The sequence below is a fragment of the Hyaena hyaena genome, unplaced genomic scaffold, assembly GCF_003009895.1.
Source record: "Hyaena hyaena isolate Hyena2069 unplaced genomic scaffold, ASM300989v1 scaffold_221, whole genome shotgun sequence".
Taxonomy (NCBI): domain Eukaryota; kingdom Metazoa; phylum Chordata; class Mammalia; order Carnivora; family Hyaenidae; genus Hyaena; species Hyaena hyaena.
This window is the reverse complement of record NW_024080853.1, coordinates 1,035,416-1,052,294: the sequence shown is the minus strand read 5'-3', so window position 1 is coordinate 1,052,294 and position 16,879 is coordinate 1,035,416. Positions and strand designations below refer to the sequence as shown.

Genomic DNA, 16,879 nt, shown 5'->3' with positions numbered 1-16,879 from the left:
CACATGAAAAGGCATTAAAAATTAATTCGAAGAGGGAACCATCTGCTTCTTATCATCCCCCCTTTTCTCTTTTCTCACTTCCCCTTTCTCTCCCCTCCCCATCATTCTTTCTCTCCTTCCCCTCTGCTTTTTCAGTGGGGAACACACCGCACAAGCTACAACGCAGTAAGAACCGAGGGTCTGAATTGTGAAAACAAAACAAAGTTTAAGAGTCGACAAATACAAGCTACCCCAAAATTACTGAGAAAAGTGAAACGAACACCAGCTCAGAGCCAAATTCCAGGAAGATGCTGCATTTTGGATTTGCTTCACGTTTTCACATTTGTTGTCTTTTTAAAGCTTTGGTCATTAGTCTTCCGGTTCCTACTACAAAAAAGTAAATGCTGACTCGTGTCATTGGCCTAAGATACTACCGGAAATGGCATATTCTCGCCAGCAGCTGGCTCACAGGCGTAGAAGCACCCAGGGGTGAACTTATCTGCCTTCCAGCCGGGACTCTGGGCTCTCCAACCTGGCCCCTGATCTACAGCCGGAGAAAGGAGCCTGTCTAGGGAAGAGATCTAGAATCAACTGAGAGATACATTCTCAAATCACCAGTTACTGTAATGAGTAAGTACTTTCCAGTTTTCCCATTTTATTTTAAGCATTAATTAGGATCCTCATTTCTTGGGTACTTACTGTAGAAAGGAATCACCATCCTAACCCCCTTCACCCTCCCCCCACTTAACTGGACAGGCCTGAAGAGACAACTGTTATTTTGTTGTTGTTTTTTTTTAACATTTTTTTAAATTTTATTTATTTATTTTTTTTACAAATAGTTTATTGTCAAATTAGTTTCCACATAACACCCAGTGCTCGTCCCCACAAGTGCCCTCCTCCATGCCCATCCCTCCTCCCCNCGATCATGACCTGAGCCACAGTCAGTGCTCAACCAACTGAGCCACCCAGGGACCCTGCTTAAGGAATTCTGATTAATCTACCATAAGTAACCTACCTCAAATGGCATCTTCCTTGTATAACTTTCTTTGACTCATTCTTTATATTCTCAATGAAACAGAAACATAAATTATAACACTGAACTGCCATTAATTACGTGTGCATGTTCCAGGCCAACAACTTAAACCACGTAACCTGTGTAAATCCAATCTTATTTCAGTATATTTGTCTGCCTCCCTGAAAGCTGATTTGCAAAGGTCATCATTTGCTTTTATTGGAGGGTCCAGGAAGAGATGTGTTGGGTGATAGCTGTTCCCCAGGATTATAAATTAAGAAGTTGGAAAGCACTGGCTAATTCTTTTTTTTTTTTTTTTAATTTTTTTTATTATTATTTTTTTTTACAAATAGTTTATTGTCAAATTAGTTTCTACATAATACCCAGTGCTCTCGCTCAGCATAACACCCTCAAGGTCCATCCATGTTGCTACACATGGCCAGATTTCATTCTTTCTCCTTGCCATGTAGTATTCCATCGTATAGATAAACCACATCTTCTTGATCCATTCGTCCGTTGATGGACACTTAGGCTCCTTCCATGTTTTAGCTGTTGTAGAGAGTGCTGCTATGAACATTGGGGTCCATGTGCTCCTATGCCTCAGCATTTCTGTATCCCTTGGGTAAATTCCCAGCAGTGCTATTGCTGGGTCATAGGGGAGTTCTACTGTTAGTTTCCTGAGGAACCTCCACACTGTTTTCCAGAGGGGCTGCACCAGTTTACATTCCCACAAGACAACTGTTATTTTGTAACAAGAAAGATTTATGATTGATACACTACTATATCTCTAAAAATGTACAGTAAAAAGAAACAGCCAGTTGTGAACAGGAGAAAGGATGTGAAGCGTAGGCTGTCTGTGCAATCTTGTATGTTGTGGCTGACCACAAAGGCTTGGCATCAGTTTTGACTCCCAGCTCTGCTTTTTCATAAAATAGATGACCTTGGGCAGATGACTCATCTTCCAAACTTAATTTTCAAATGTGAAAAATGGAGAAAAATAAAATACCAATGTCATAGATAAGCAGGTAAAACTCTTCGTATACTGGTGGAGTGGACACTAAATGTTACTGAATAACACATGAAATTAGTGTTTCTCAGTAATAAATTAAGCCCTTCGTTCAACTGGAAAGCTCTCTTACCTCGTAAAAACCCACCCCTCGAACATGCAGATGTGGCTCAAGAATAACAACAATGAACGTTTGTAAAGTTTACAGAGCATTTCATCTGATTTCCACAATTAACCCTGAGAGCAGAGCATGTTGACTTGATTTTGTCACTGAGGGATAGAGGAGAAGCCCAAAGCCCAGCTGAACCTGGCAGTAGGAAGGGAAGCTCATGGGTCCAAACTCGGAACTGAAGGGAGAAAAACAGGACTTGGAAAAGGCCAGCACCAGAGTGAGTTTGCGCGTTCCATTCTCCAGGTGAGCTTCTCTCCTCTTGGATCTCGTCCCTCTTCCCGTTCCAAGCCACGCAGCTTGAAACTGGCGAAATCCTCAGTCCCGCTGCTGCCAACACACAGAGCGGTGGGAACACGGGTCTTCCAGATCCTTCTACAGCATAGTGTGGATAGGGAGCAAGGCGGACAAGAGACTGACCCTTAGAATCCCATGTTTTAATTCAACACCTTTTTTCCCCCATAGAAACACTAATGCATTTAGTATTCAGATACATTGTTAATTGTAGCAGCAATAATAAAAGAATATCCAATGTTAAAGTTCTTTCTGGGACCCTGGGGTGGCTCTGTCATGGAAGCATCTGACTTGATTTCAGCTCATGTCATGATCTCATGGTTTATAAGTTCGAGCCCTACGTTGGGAGCCTGCTTAGGATTCTCTCCCTGTCTCTTTGCCTCTTCTTCACTTGCTCTCTCTTTCTCTCCAAAAAAAAAAAAAAGGAATTAAAAGCTATTTCCTGTGATCTCCTTAGAGGAGCACTAGAGGCCACTTCTCCCATTTGAATGCTGAAAACACAGAGATGAAGTGAGCTAAGAGGTGAGAAACCCCAACCTGCTGACTCGGCCTAATGCTCAGATCACTGGTTAAAAGGGCTCTTGTGGCCGGCCATTCCTGGAGACAGAATCTTCAGAATTCAGGCTGTTCATCCATTGAAAGCAACTTAAGTCTTTATTGATACTCCCCATCACCCTTCCTTTCCAACCACGGGAACTTTTTATTCAACTCTTGGTTAGAATCTGGAGTAGTCAGCGTAAGTATAAAAAAATTTCGAAGCACAAACAGAGCTTTGCACAGCATTGATTTCTCCACTGACCCATTAGGAGAAGAAGTGAATTCTCAGTGATGAAAGCTGAACTAAGTTAACTTCATCCCTGCTCTGTTTCCTCATGGAAAAATTTAAAGCTGTGTACAAAACACTGCTCTGTTTTGTTTTTCAACAGAGAATAGAAAGGAAAACGGTACACAAATATTGTTTTTCTAGATAAGACTATTTTGTTCCTCTTAATTTCAACAAATATTTATAGCTGGGGTTAAAAGCTCAGGCTTTGGAGACGTTATTTCCTCCTAAGAAACAGAACAGTATCTTAGGCTTATCTAATCAATCAGAAGATTCATTGGCAATGACAGACCAGTTCTGCCTTTTCCTAGCTGAACAACCTTGGGTGATTTACAGAACCTCTCCAGTACCCAAGAAATGAGGATCCTAATTAATGCTTAAAATAAAATGGGAAAACTGGAAAGTACTTACTCATTACAGTAACTGGTGATTTGAGAATGTATCTCTCAGTTAATTCTATAGATACATTCACTCATAGAATGAAGATAATAATAGATCCTACCTCATGAGGAGCCCACGCAGTAACTTGTCAATGAATGCTGACCATTACGCAGAGGGATAGAAGGGTGGGCGGAGACCCACTTCTGCTCTCCAGGACTAGAATATACTGGGGTAGTTAATTATAGCACAAAATAACCAAGGGCTAAGTCAGGGCATCTATCCAAAGGAGGAGAGATTTTTCCATCTGGGGAAAAAAGGGAGGCTTTCAGACAGGACTGCGTTTGAAACTGGATCTTAAGGCAGAAACAATTTCGGTAGAGGGGGCGCCTGGGTGGCTCAGTCAGTTAAGCGTCCGACTTCAGCTCAGGTCATGATCTCATGGCTCATGGGTTCGAGCCCCGCGTTGGTCTCTGTGCTGACAGCTCAGAGTGTGGAGCCTGCTTCAGATTCTGTCTCCCTCTTTCTCTCTCTGCCCCTCCCCTTTCACGTTCTGTCTCTCTCTTTCAAAAGTAAATAATAATAAACGTTAAAAAAGTTTTAAAAAAAGAATTTCAGTAGAGGAAGGGATTAGGGAGCACTGATGCTGACCCACAGAGCAAACATGAAGAGGTGAGAGAAAGCTAAAAAACAAAGTTTATAAATACAACATGTTGGGCTTATGCTAGCATATCAGATGAAAGTGAAGATACGAAATTCAAAAGCCAAGATGATCACATTTTATGTAAGAACACAGAAACTAAAAACCATACCATTTTAGAAGTCTTCCAAAGTAAAGACACACTTTCTTTCTTACGGCTTATTCATTTTTGAGGAGAGAGAGAGAGAGAGAGAGAGAGGCAGAGAGAAAGGGGGACAGAGGATCCGAAGGGGCCTGAGGGCTGACAGCAGTAAGGCAGATGTGGGGCTCGAACTCCTGAACCATGAGATCATGACCTGAGCCAAAGTTGGACGCTCAACTGACTGAGCCACCCAGGCGCCGGGAAGACACACTTTCTTAAGAATTAAGAGTAATTCATGGAAAGTACAAAAGTTATTCATACAATCTGAAACAGGGGTGAAATTGGTCACTGCGCTCTGCTTCCCAAAATATATTGCAACATCCTCCTCCGTAAAGCATATCCTCAAGAATCCCATCGTTATTTTTTAATGCCATGAAATAGTTGAACGGTTCTCCATCCAGGCTATCATTCCAGGATTCTGAGGTTTTAGGAAGAGTGGGGACAGCCACATTCAGAAGCAGAAGTGACTTTCACCAGCTTATCCCCAACCAATGTCTCAAGCCAAGCATACTTGATACAGCAGCTCTCTGAAAACGCACAGCAGGAAAACGCTACCGTCATTCCCACAGATGATCTGATATTTACCTTCAGGAAGATTGTCCAAGGGTCACAGGAGAATTATCTTAGGAATTCAGCCAGGGTTTGATGGTAGGATAAATGGGCGTCTAGAGAATTTGAAAGTGATAAGAGGCCCACACAGAGGTTCCTCCTTGCCCCCTCCCCTTCCCCACCCCCTGGGAACTTCATTCCACTCACCTGAATGCGTCTGGCACTGGGAAGACAGGTTTGGGCTGGCGTAATTTATTGAGCACTTAAAAACGCGGCGGTCCTCGCGCTAATGACTTTGTTCATTTAACCCTCTCTTCTAAAGAGATTCATGGTATTATTCTCAGTTTGTTGATGAAGGTTCTGAGTGCAAAAAATCACTTAAAGGGCCCTGGGTCTCAAAGGCTGGTAAGCGGTGGAACCGGATATAAACGCAGGGGGCTGGCTCCGGGCCCCCCTCTGAGCCACTGGGCTTTGCCGCAATTCAGGAGCCTTCTGCATACAAATGGTGATTGATAAGGAGACTGAATCATTTGTTTCCGTCCGAAGTGGGACTTTTTTATGGTGGGGGGAGGGGTGCTGTTAGTAACTGCGCTGGGAAAACAGGGGGTCAGCCCCAACAGTTTGGGGCAAATAGAGAAGTGTGATCACCTTTCGACTGATGCCGAGAGAGTGGATGGATTTACCCAGGCAAAGAATGTTCAAGAAAAGAAGAGAGGAGCCGATTAGGAGGTCTTGGGAAAGACCAACAGTTGAGGAACTGCCCGAGAAAGAGAAACTCACACAGGATCCTGGGGGGGGGGGGGGGGGGGGGGGGGGGAGGTGAGCCGGGATACCACGGTGTCCGCCTCGGGCAGTTTTCCGCAGAGAGTAACCTGGGGCCCCCAAGACCCCAGGAGCTGGGGATGCTTTGGGTGATAAGGACCACGAGGTGGCCATTGCTGGAACGGCCGGGAAATCACTGGTGATTTACTCACCAACATTTCTTCAGCTTGGTGGAGCCGGAAGCCAAATTAAAGCAACAGGAGGAGTGAGTGGGAGGTGAGGACCCAGACACAACCAGTGCAAATAACTCGTTTTGAAAGTGGCCTTGGAGGGGAAGCAAAAGATAGGACTGTCCTGGAGGTGGAGTCAAAGAAGTTTCCTTTCTTTTTTAAAGCAAGAAACTAGAATGTGTTTAGTGCTTGAAGAAAGGAACCGGCCCCAGGAGAGAGAAGAAAAAGTAGAGTGCATAATTATCCCCTCTCCAGGGGACATCGTGGAGCAAAGTTCCTGAGCCGCCAGAGCTGAGGAATTACCTTTACCACCTGAGCAGGTACAACTGTGCTTCTGCCGGGGGGGGGGGGGGGGGGGGGGGGGGGGCAGCTGGAAGGCTTAATGCCGGGGATGGGAGCGAGGTGCTGTCTGCGGGCTCGTTTTTCTCTGGAGTCCCCGCGGGGTGGGGTGGTTGTGGTTGAAAGCTGCCTAATGCGCCAGGCACTGGACTAGGCCCTTGTTGGACAGTGACCCGGATCTCTTTTCATCCTCACTGTTGGCCAGTGAGGGAGGTGATCTGCCTCACTTTGACCGCAGAGGAGAGACGGTGGCTCAGAGCAGTAGGCAGCCAGCCCAAGAGCACACAGCTGTTTGGGGGCAGAGTCCTCTCTGACTTGAGTGCCTCCTAGAAGTGAAAGCTGGCTCACTGCCTTTCCCTTATCTTTCAGTCTCAGAGGAGGAATTGATAGGAAGTTAGCGAATGTAGTTTAAATGATGATTTGAGACCAGAATGTGGAAGCCTGTCATAGACTGTACATGATTGGAAATCATATTTTTTATATGAATTGCTTTGATATTTTTACCCTACGTGATCCTTTCGTAAAACAGGAGTTGTTTCTTTTTTTTATGGGGCTATTTGAATAAAAGCTCCATAGGTTATCTTTGTTTTTATAGAAGTCACCTGCTTTTATAAAGGTAGTACGAAGCCACCCTTCATTTGTAAAGGATGTGGTCTGCATTTCTTTCTAAAGTCCATAAGAAAATTTTATATTACGGATTTTTACAACGTGGTCATTTTCACACTCTTAAAGTGTGTGAAATTCTCCCGTGGACACTTTATTGCAAGAGAATCCCAAATTTAAGATGGTGGCCCCGGAGGGATGGTACTGATGCAAATTGATTATGTCTGTAGTGATTCCTGCCTGCCTCCACAAGGACACCTTGCAGTTCCATGGAACCCACTTTGAAGATCACTTATTCTAGGTTTCAGTTTTCCATTTCCATCACGTGTGTTTGAGATTTTAGATGTTTGGTGTATAAGGGTTCCCTGAATAGCCAAGTAATAAATATGGGCCATACGGGGATAGGGTATAGAGGAACCTTGAGAGTAGTTGAGGGATGAGTCAAATTTGCAGAATGACACTGTCACAGCCTCCAGATAGACACAGATGTTCTCTAATTTGTAGTGAATTAGTTAATGGGCTGCAGAGCTGAGACCTATTTTAGAGGGGAAGTTACTTGGACTGGGGGATTAGAATCCAACTTTCCAGAGGCTTAGATTTGCAACAAATTTGCACTATTTACCATAGTAAATTAGGTACCATAGTATTTCACAGTATTTTATGTATTTTTTTTTAATTTGCTCTTAAAACCACTCTTAAAAATAGTAGGCCTGCATCATTTCCCCCTTTTCTGTGTTATGTGGAAGAGTGTGTGTTAACTGATTTTAGGGGAATCTTTTGGGAATTGGCAATCCTCAGGCCATTCATTAAGCTTTCCTAAAGAGAAGTTTGAATTGTTTGTTTTTCTTTTTACAAAACGTTATATGACAGGCAATTTAATTTTTGACAAATTTAAATCCCACTTAGAAAACTCAGCAAATGCCAAGACACGGAGGTGAATTTGTGAAAAATAATAATCTTACTTGTGCTATCTATTCCGTTTAAATAAATGTAGGGGGATCTTGCAAAGTTCCAAACATTGATTTGATTACCAAACACGCAGCTAGAAGAAAATGAACTATTTATATTCCCAACATAAAATTGCATTAAGATGGTAAGTCTTATGCAAGAAATTTTTTAACTAGTTGCAAGTACTTCCTACAACTAATCAAAACAACATCCTCATTGTTAGTTTTTCCTCTGATTTAAGACTTCTCTGCAGGAGCAACTGATCTCTATCTGTGTCTGTCTTCCTGTAACTAAAGTTCAATAAGAAAAGAAAAGAAATTAACCTAATTTCTACAACACATTGATTAATGGAAAACAAATGTTACGTGTTTGGCTTGTGATAGTTACACAAGCAATAGTCAATGATTTATAAGTCATGGTGCTTATGAAGCTATTAAAAATTAATTACCCCCAAACAGAGAAATCTAAGCAAAATACTTGAAAGTAATTTATTGCAGTAGTAGCCATTATCAATGCATATTTCTGTAACAGTGTTACTCAGCATCCAAATAGAAAGCATGCAGCTAGCAGCGCCTGGGTGGCTCAGTCGGTTAAGTGTCTGACTTCAGCTCAGGTCATGATCTCATGGTTGTGGGTTTGAGCCCCGCATTGCGCTCTGTGCTGACAGCTTGGAGCCTGCTTCAAATGTCTCTTCCCTTGCTCTGCCCCTCCCCCGCTCATGCTCTGTCTGTCTCAAAAATAAATAAACATTTTAAAAATTGGAAAAAAAAAAAGAAAGAAAGCACGGAACTAACTTATGATTTGAGGAATCATCATCAAACTTTTTAAAAAAAAAAAAGTTTCAATTTGACGTTGGAATCACAGATTGCAATGATCACCCAAATACCTCCTCCCTCCGTCCCTCCTGACTCTTCCCTCTGGCTTTAGTGCTTCATTTACATATCCCACCGTAGCCTTCTCGAATATTTGCTTTTCTGTGTCCATTTCCTTTCTACTGCCTTTTTATACCTAGTCCTTCCACGTAGCACAATATAATTGGTTTTCAATGCCCTTTACTGAATGAATGAATGAATCACTGTATCTATAAAACAGCTACCAAAATGAATAAGTTGAGCAAATTTGAAGCAAAGAAAGAAGCCTAGGCTAAAAAGCCCCAAAATCTGTTTTCAAAGCCCCTTTTCATTTTTTATAAATAAAAAGCAGTGAAATTGGAACTTACCGGTCTTTTTTTTTTTTTTTTTTTAGAACAGAGAAGATTTAACTCTCAATTATTCTTCTTTCACTGCCTTCCCGCCCCCCTCAGAAGTCATTTTGTTTTTGTTAGGTTTTGTTTTTAATGCTTGGTATCTTAGTTTAAATGATTCTTCCCACAGCGATAGTCCTAAGGGTGTCTGATTACTAATCCTGTTACAGTGGTGGTGTTCTTTATCAAAAATTTCATGAATTTCCTTTCAGTTTACCTTCTGACGAGATGCTCTTTCCCAGTCATTTCCTCCTCCCTTCTTTTCCACGGTCTGATCTGCTCCCAGGTTCCACTGCAGAAGGACAATGAGAAATTCCTAAGGAGACATTTTTGCCCCGTTTGCATTTGGGGGTGGGTTAAGTTCACTGGTGGGGACAGAGGGCAGCCATGATTCCTCAAACACTGACAGGCCTGGGAGTCTGCAGAATTTTGTTTTGGTTGTTCTAAAATCCAGGTTATTTCATTTTCGCACGTCTCTTGCTTGAGATCAAGGGATGGGATAAAATATGCATACTCTCACTCAGCCCTCTCTCCATCCCCTGAGTACACGTAAACCATCTTTTGCTGGGCAGGCAAAGGAAAGAGTTGCCTGCCTGCCCGTGCAGACCTACCAAAGCACTCTTCTCTCTTGTCTTCAAATATCTCCGTGACATGGGCCAGCTCGTGTATTCAGACCAGCCCGCAGGGCATTCTGTTGTAAAGGATGTCTCCTACGGAGACAGACTTTGGCGTCCATGGCTTTAAATTTTAGCTCCAGCACCTCAATATCCTTCCCTGTAAAATGGAAATAATAAAAATTACCTCATAAATAGGATTACATTTGTTAAATGACTGGCCTCCAGTAGCCATTCAACAAATAGGAATTTTGCTTTACTCAAAATCTTTCACTTAGGTCATATCATTTGCTCTTCACAGAACCCTGCTGGGCAAACAGCACAAATGCTGTAAGCACCCCCCACCCCACCTTTTCACAGATGATTAACTGGGTGTTTTGAAACTTGCTCAGTAATAATAATAATAACAATGAACTTTTATTCTGCTTACTACTTGTCAAGATTGTTTCAACCATTCATTTTACATTTAGTCCTCACAACAAATCTATGGAGTGAGGGCTAAAAGTCCCATTTTACAGATGAGGAACATTAAGGCAGAGAAAGGCTGCATAATTGCCCAAGGACAAAGAGCTGGCAAATTGAATAGTGGGAATTCACACCCTAGTAGTGTTGCTCCAAAAGAAGTGCTTTTCACCAGTATACGTCATGTCTCTATTTCCCACGGTTTTTAAGTAGTGGGTTGGACTCCCATCTGTGAGTCCAAATCTAGAGCACTCTTCCCCCTCGGAGAAGGAATGCATTAGGGCCAGTAAACAAAGGACCCCCGTGGGGAGAGCTCCAAGTTGTCAGATCTGCCAGCCGCAGGGAGAGAACTCTAATGGAGGATGGTGTTCCATATGCTAGGGGGCTGGGCACGCAGTAGGACCAGAGAGCCAGCCCAGAGAAGGCACACACAGCAGAGCAGTATGAGAACCCGTATGAGAACCCGAGAAAGCCTGGCAGGAGGTGCTCCCTTCACTTTGCCCTTTAGAGGCGGGGGTCTAGGGTAGAGAATACTGTTTGTTCACAGAGACCCTGAAGGTCCACAGCACCTGTTCATTCCCTGGCACTTAGCACTCTTTGTATTGCAGTTAGCAGTGACTATTTCTGATCTGCTCCTGAAGGGTATGACCAGATTTTACACATTTTTCTATCCCCCACTTGGAGCTCATAGTAGGTACTTAACAAGTGTGAGCTGGAAGAATAAATGATCGCAGACAAAGGAACATGCATGAGCCCCAAATGGATTTGGAGTTTGCCTTATGTTTTATTTTCATGCACGGCAGCGACCTAAATCCAATTTTTAAGCTTTTTTTTTTCTGATAGCGAAAACATTTAAATGAAGATTCTTTGGGGACACATAAGCCGATATTTTCAACTATTCTTTTAGGGCAACTCTTATATTGTACCCATTTTCATGTTTTTATGTGTGCCCTTCACCCATTTAAAACCACAAATAGTATAACTTTTAAAAACTGAATGTGTAATTTAATAATATCTACCCACACCTACTAAAATGCTTCCTAATGCATAAAAGCCTACGAATATCAAGCCGCAGTAGATTTTATCAGCTTCTGTGTAAGTGTATGAAGTGAACGCCGTGTTCCTCTCCATCTGAGATTTGTCAGTAATACTGATGTGTGTTTCTACCTTGTATCCATTAATGGATATGGTTGTAAATGGCAGCTTTAAAATAAACACAAAATGAAGTTTTGAAGATGAATTTCACAACTCTTAACATTTTATTCAATGTGCTGAGGAGGAAAAATTCTTCCTGTACCCTCTTAGGTTCGGTATCTGGGGCCCCATGAATTAAACAAAGACAGATTAAAAGGAGAAAAAGCACACCATTTTTGTTAGTACTTATACACACCAGAGTTCACCAGAAAGAAATGAAACTCAAAGAAGCAGATTCAGGGGCTGACGTATCATTTTAACAAAGGCAAAGGGGCTTGGGCTTCATGGGATGATGAATTGTGGGCAAGAACTCAGAAATATATAAGGAGCTAATGGAAAATCGGGGCTATTTTAGTAAAGTCTCTTTACACAAACTCATCTTGGTGTTGACAGCTCCCTGTCTTCTTCCTTGACTCTTCTCTCCCTGGTGGGGGAAGGATCACTTGTGCCAAAGGGAAATTTACACACTGCTTTTAAAGCAAATAAGGGAAGTACCAGAACACTTCCTGTGTCTGTTGATTCTTAGTTGCCTTCAGCTCAACATAATCCTTAGGCCAAAATGGCATCCTTGGGGATGACGTATTCTGATCTGCTTCCTACAGAAGGTAAAGAATATTACAGCTGACACGTGTGAATTATTTCCAATGTTACTGCTGTAAGGCCACAAGTCTAAACGTCTAAACCAAACTGACTCCATGACCGGCTCTAAATTTCCCCTCTAAACTAGAAGGCTTGAGTTTCAGCTTCCCCGAAACTATCAAGTAGTTACACATTGCCCAAGGCAGGAGTAACCACCCTTGCAACACCCAATCAGGAAAGGCCAGCGACCACCCTCCACATTGTTAAGGGAGAGGCCTGGAGCTAGAAACTATGGATAGGACCCTGTTACCTGATGTTAAAGTTAACCCCTTAGTCACCAAGTAAACCCTAGGCTCGCTCTGTGATTGGTTCAATTTAAAGGTACTGTAAGTGTTGTAATTGGATCCCGCCAAAAGTAACGAATACTCTAGACAATGTGTATGGTCAAACCCGCTGTCAATGATGTTGAATAATTATGATTGGATCACTGTTCTCATGTCACAACTTCTGTAACTCCCCCGTCTCAAACCCCATAAAAACCCTACTCTGCCCTTGTTCGGGGCTCTCAGCACGGATTCATTGCGTTGGTGAAGTCTGGGAGCCCGAGCTTAAGCCTGTAATAAAGCCCTTTGCCTTTGCATACGTGACTCGGAAGCCTTGGTGGTCTTGGGATTTTGGGGAGATCGCGATCTGGGCATAACAATTGCCTTTTTCACAAGTCCTATTCAAAAACAAACAAAACAAAACAAAACCCAGCAGCTTCCTTGTTAAAGAAATCTGGGTTTATATGTTTTCTGACCTGGCACACGTACTTTTCCTTTCTGTTGTTTGTTGCACTCCATTGAGTTCTTTTTAAATTATTAAAAGTAACATACAATTATATAAAGTATACTTAAAAAAAGGGGAGAAGACAAGTCATCCGCAATCCTACTTTTCTATTACAAATTATGTTTTTGCATACTTTCTTTCAGTGTTATCTATTTGTATAGTTGCAGTGACGCAGGGCACCCATGCAACTTCAGACTTAACATATCACAACATGCTCTGTGCTCTTGCTCGCTCACAGTCCTCATCAGTGAGCAGCTTCAGAGTTCGCCTCACTATTTTCTGGTCCTCCGACACCTGAGCTATCTTCCCAGTGGCAGTTTGACCTCTAGCCAGGGGCGGAGGTGGGGTTGGCCACTTCTGGACCAGTGGAACTTGGGGCTCCGAGAGCGGCCGCAGAGGCTCCCAGGTTAAAGTGAAGCCTGGCCCGGCAGCGCTTATGGCTCTGGGCTCCCTTCTTGCTCTCTTCCTGGTGCCAGGCTTCAGGAAGTAGACTTCCCAGGCCACTCCTCCATCCCCTTCCCTGAGTCCTGCCGCAGAGGGCCTGCCCAGAGTGGGTCCCTCCCAGCCACTCTCCCTTTCTGTCCTAGCAATCTGAAGACCTACTGCGCATAGAGGAAAGACCTGGGCAGCGCACCCTGGGCGTCATGGCCTGCCTGCTGGCCTCCGAAGTGCAGCAGCTGCTCCACAACAAGTTCGTGGTCATCCTGGGAGACTCTGTCCACAGGGCCGTGTACAAGGACCTGGTGCTCCTGCTGCAGAAGGACCTCCTACTCACTCCCACGCAGCTCAAGGCCAAGGGGGAAGAGAGCTTTGAACAGGACAAGCTGGTGGACGGAGGCCAGCGGGGCCCCATGCACAACGGCACCCAGTACCGGGAGGTCCGCCAGTTCTGCTCCGGCCACCACCTGGTGCGCTTCTACTTCCTCACCCGCGTGTACTCCAGCTACCTCAAGGCCATCCTGCAGGAGCTGCAGTCCAGCAAGCACGGCCCCCCGGATGTGATCATCATGAACTCCTGCCTCTGGGACCTGTCTAGGTACGGTCCCGACTCCTGGAAGAGCTACCTGGAGAACCTGGAGAGCCTGTTCGAACACCTGGGCCAGGTTCTGCCCGAGTCATGCCTCCTGGTGTGGAACACAGCCATGCCCGTGGGCAAGCAGATCACTGCGGGCTTCCTCCCGCCGGAGCACAGGCCCGGCGATGCCTCGCTGAGAGAAACAGTCATTGCAGCCAACTTCCACAGCTCTGTGGAAGCGAAGAAACACGGCTTCGACGTGCTGGACTTGCACTTCCACTTCCGCCACGCGGGGCGCCACCTGCAGCGCGACGGAGTGCACTGGGACGAGCGCGCGCACCGCCACCTCTCCCAGCTGCTGCTGGCCCACGTGGCCGACGCCTGGGGCGTGGATCTGCCCCAGCGGAACCCAGTGCCTCCCTCCATCCGGGTTGGCCCCGCGAGGACCAGACCTGGCCGGGGAATTGAGAGACGACCCCAGGCCAGCCCAGGTCCACCTGCCTTGGCTCCTTCTGGGTACCGCCCCCTGCTCCCACTTCAGCATGCACCCCGGCCCCCACCTCCCCGCCTGCCCATGGCCCTACATCCTCGTCCCTTTCCCGTTCAGGTGATGAGCCGGTTCCTATTCTGTCCCCGAGGTAACTCTCTTGCTTCAGACCCCCCTTTCCAGTCCGATCAGTTCTCCTCAAACGATTTCCATTCAGATGTCCCCTCACCTACCCAGACAGGATTCTCCTTTGAAGATGATACCCAGCCACCTATGCCCCCTTTCCACACACCCTACCAGCAGCGGCCCCCTGTGGTTCATAGGGGTTTCCCCCGGTATGTACCTCCTGGCCCTTATGGGCCCTGGGGTCGTCGGCCCAGATCTTCCAAGAGATGGGCCCCATCCCACCCACACCCCAGGCCTCAGTAAACTGACTTGGGGGCCTTTCTCCTCATCATGGACATGGACTGGGCAGATCATCTGACTCTCCCGAAACAGACTGACCTTGTTAACAGAAGCCTTTGGTCCCTGCTTGGACTTCTTTTTGGTCATTGCTGTTACTAATAAAAGCAGGGAAGAGCAGTCTCAACCATTTTTGTTGGCTGATGGCCTTTTCCTCCAGTCTCTGGCAGTGACCACGCATTATTCTGCCTCTCCACTCCTTGCCCTCTTTGTGTTTTTGTAAACATAACATTGAAATAAAGAAGTAGTTTCACAAAAGTAGTTGTAGGTTTTGTGTGTTTTTATGTAATGGAGCCTCTCCCTTCCATTAAACAATTAGCTTCTTGAAAAACAAGGACAGTATCCGTTGACTGAGTGTTTCTGGCATCTACTTGACAAACTGCTCAAAGTGGAATTTGTCTACAATCATTCTGAAGGTTTCATTAAAATAGACCTGATTCCTTACAAAGTAACAGAAGAACTTTAACTTTCTGTGATCATATTTTTCCAGAGATTCTCAAAAGAATCATTGCGTTTTAAAACAGAGAAGACTGAATATACAACATTTAACTAACACAAACAAGGTAACTGAAACCAAACGTGGTGAGTGGCTTGTTCTAGGTCACACAAGAGCCCTCATCCACTAGTCTTTCCAACTTTAGCCTATAACTTTCAAACCACAGGACTGATTCATACCAAGTAATATCAAACCAAGGACAGTTTACCAAACAAGCTCTTTCTATGAACATGATGGTGAAAACCCTTACAGGTGCTTAACTCCATAAGCTCATTGGTTAAGTGTGCAATGAATTACGTACGTAAACTACAGTTGATGGCATGTTTGTGACTTTATGATTTTTTGAATAGCCTTGAGTTTTGGACTTGAGAAAGTTAGAAAAAAGTAAGTTGCACTCAATGGCAATGTCTATCACCATCATAGAATAAAACTACAGTTGGAAGGGAACAGCCAGGGCACGACTCGGACAGATGGCCGTGGCCATTTCTTCTCTGTTTTGTGGGAATGTTAACATCACCAAGACTTTATCTTTAGGCCCCTTATCACCCTAGACTAGTGAAGTGTTAGCACTTTGGTGAAATAGAACAGGACAGGACGAACATGGAATGATAGATTATTTCATTGGATTGAGTTGACAGGTTTATGAACCCTCACTTGGATCATTCCTGAACTTGACAAGTTCAAGTATCAAGAAATGTTATCCCGAGAAAAATGAAATTTGGGAAACCACAAAAAATTGATGAGATTAGCTCTCCATAGAAGAAATACACAGCAGCTTTTAATCTACTGAAAATACATAAAATCCATGAAGAATAAGACCTTCATCTTACTTACCTTTGTGTCTTAAATCCTAGTGCAATGTATAGCACTTAGTAAGTACTGAATAATGTTTCTTAAATAAATTAGGGAGTGAATGAAGAGGGGGTGTATAAGTGAGACTCACCCAAGTCTCAGACGTTTAATCATCATAGCACATCTGAAGGAATATTGTTAAAGCAAGCATGATGAAATGTTCAAGGTGGTACCTGCATGTCAGAATTTGCCAAAACATAACCAGCAAACACAGGAGAGAGAGCACCTGTCCAACCAATGTACGTGTTCTAATCCCATGGAGGAGATTAATGCACCAGGCTGTAAGATTTGGTAAAATTAGCCATCAAGATGAGTCAGTTGCCTTCTGGCTTTACATTTCCCAAGCAAGACAAAGTAACGCTTAGGGGCTGATCTGAATAAGCTGACTCATTTAGTATTTATGTTTCCATGAATAAACAAACAAATCAGTGATGTGTTTTATCTCTCTTATGAGTCAGGTCAGTGTGGATTATTCCTCTTTAATCTGATCACACCTGACAAGGCAGGGAGAATGAATTCTTACGTATACAGGGCTGAGGACCAGACACTGTATCTGCTATAGTATGATATGGATTAAAATGCACCGATCACTTAATGGCCCTGTTTCTCTCGGAAGGGTAGGAGTGCAGGTAGACTTAAGCAGGGATGATCTTTTCCTGCCCAAGTGTATTAATTTCCTGGGGCTGCTGTAATGAAAATCACAAACTCAGTGA

General features: G+C 44.1%; 1 protein-coding gene and 1 long non-coding RNA gene across 3 annotated transcripts; one reads left to right on the top strand and one right to left on the bottom strand.

The window, feature by feature from the left end:
* Positions 1–492: 492 nt before the first annotated feature.
* Positions 493–15,079, top strand: PCED1B (PC-esterase domain containing 1B). Of its 2 annotated transcripts, none has more exons than XM_039243124.1 (3): positions 493–609; positions 6,209–6,364; positions 13,442–15,079. In XM_039243124.1, the coding sequence occupies exon 3, from the start codon at positions 13,499–13,501 to the stop codon at positions 14,783–14,785; it is 1,287 nt and encodes a 428-aa protein (XP_039099055.1). In that variant the 5' UTR covers positions 493–609; positions 6,209–6,364; positions 13,442–13,498; the 3' UTR covers positions 14,786–15,079. The 2 variants fall into 2 exon arrangements, with proteins under 2 accessions (XP_039099055.1, XP_039099057.1); XM_039243126.1 differs by lacking the exon at positions 493–609 and adding an exon at positions 6,016–6,090.
* On the bottom strand, positions 1,665–5,891 carry LOC120239030. Its single transcript, XR_005530338.1, has 3 exons — positions 5,260–5,891; positions 5,089–5,168; positions 1,665–2,541 (listed from the first exon to the last, which is right to left on the bottom strand). It is a non-coding gene; the product is annotated as an uncharacterized LOC120239030 (long non-coding RNA).
* Positions 15,080–16,879: the final 1,800 nt, after the last annotated feature.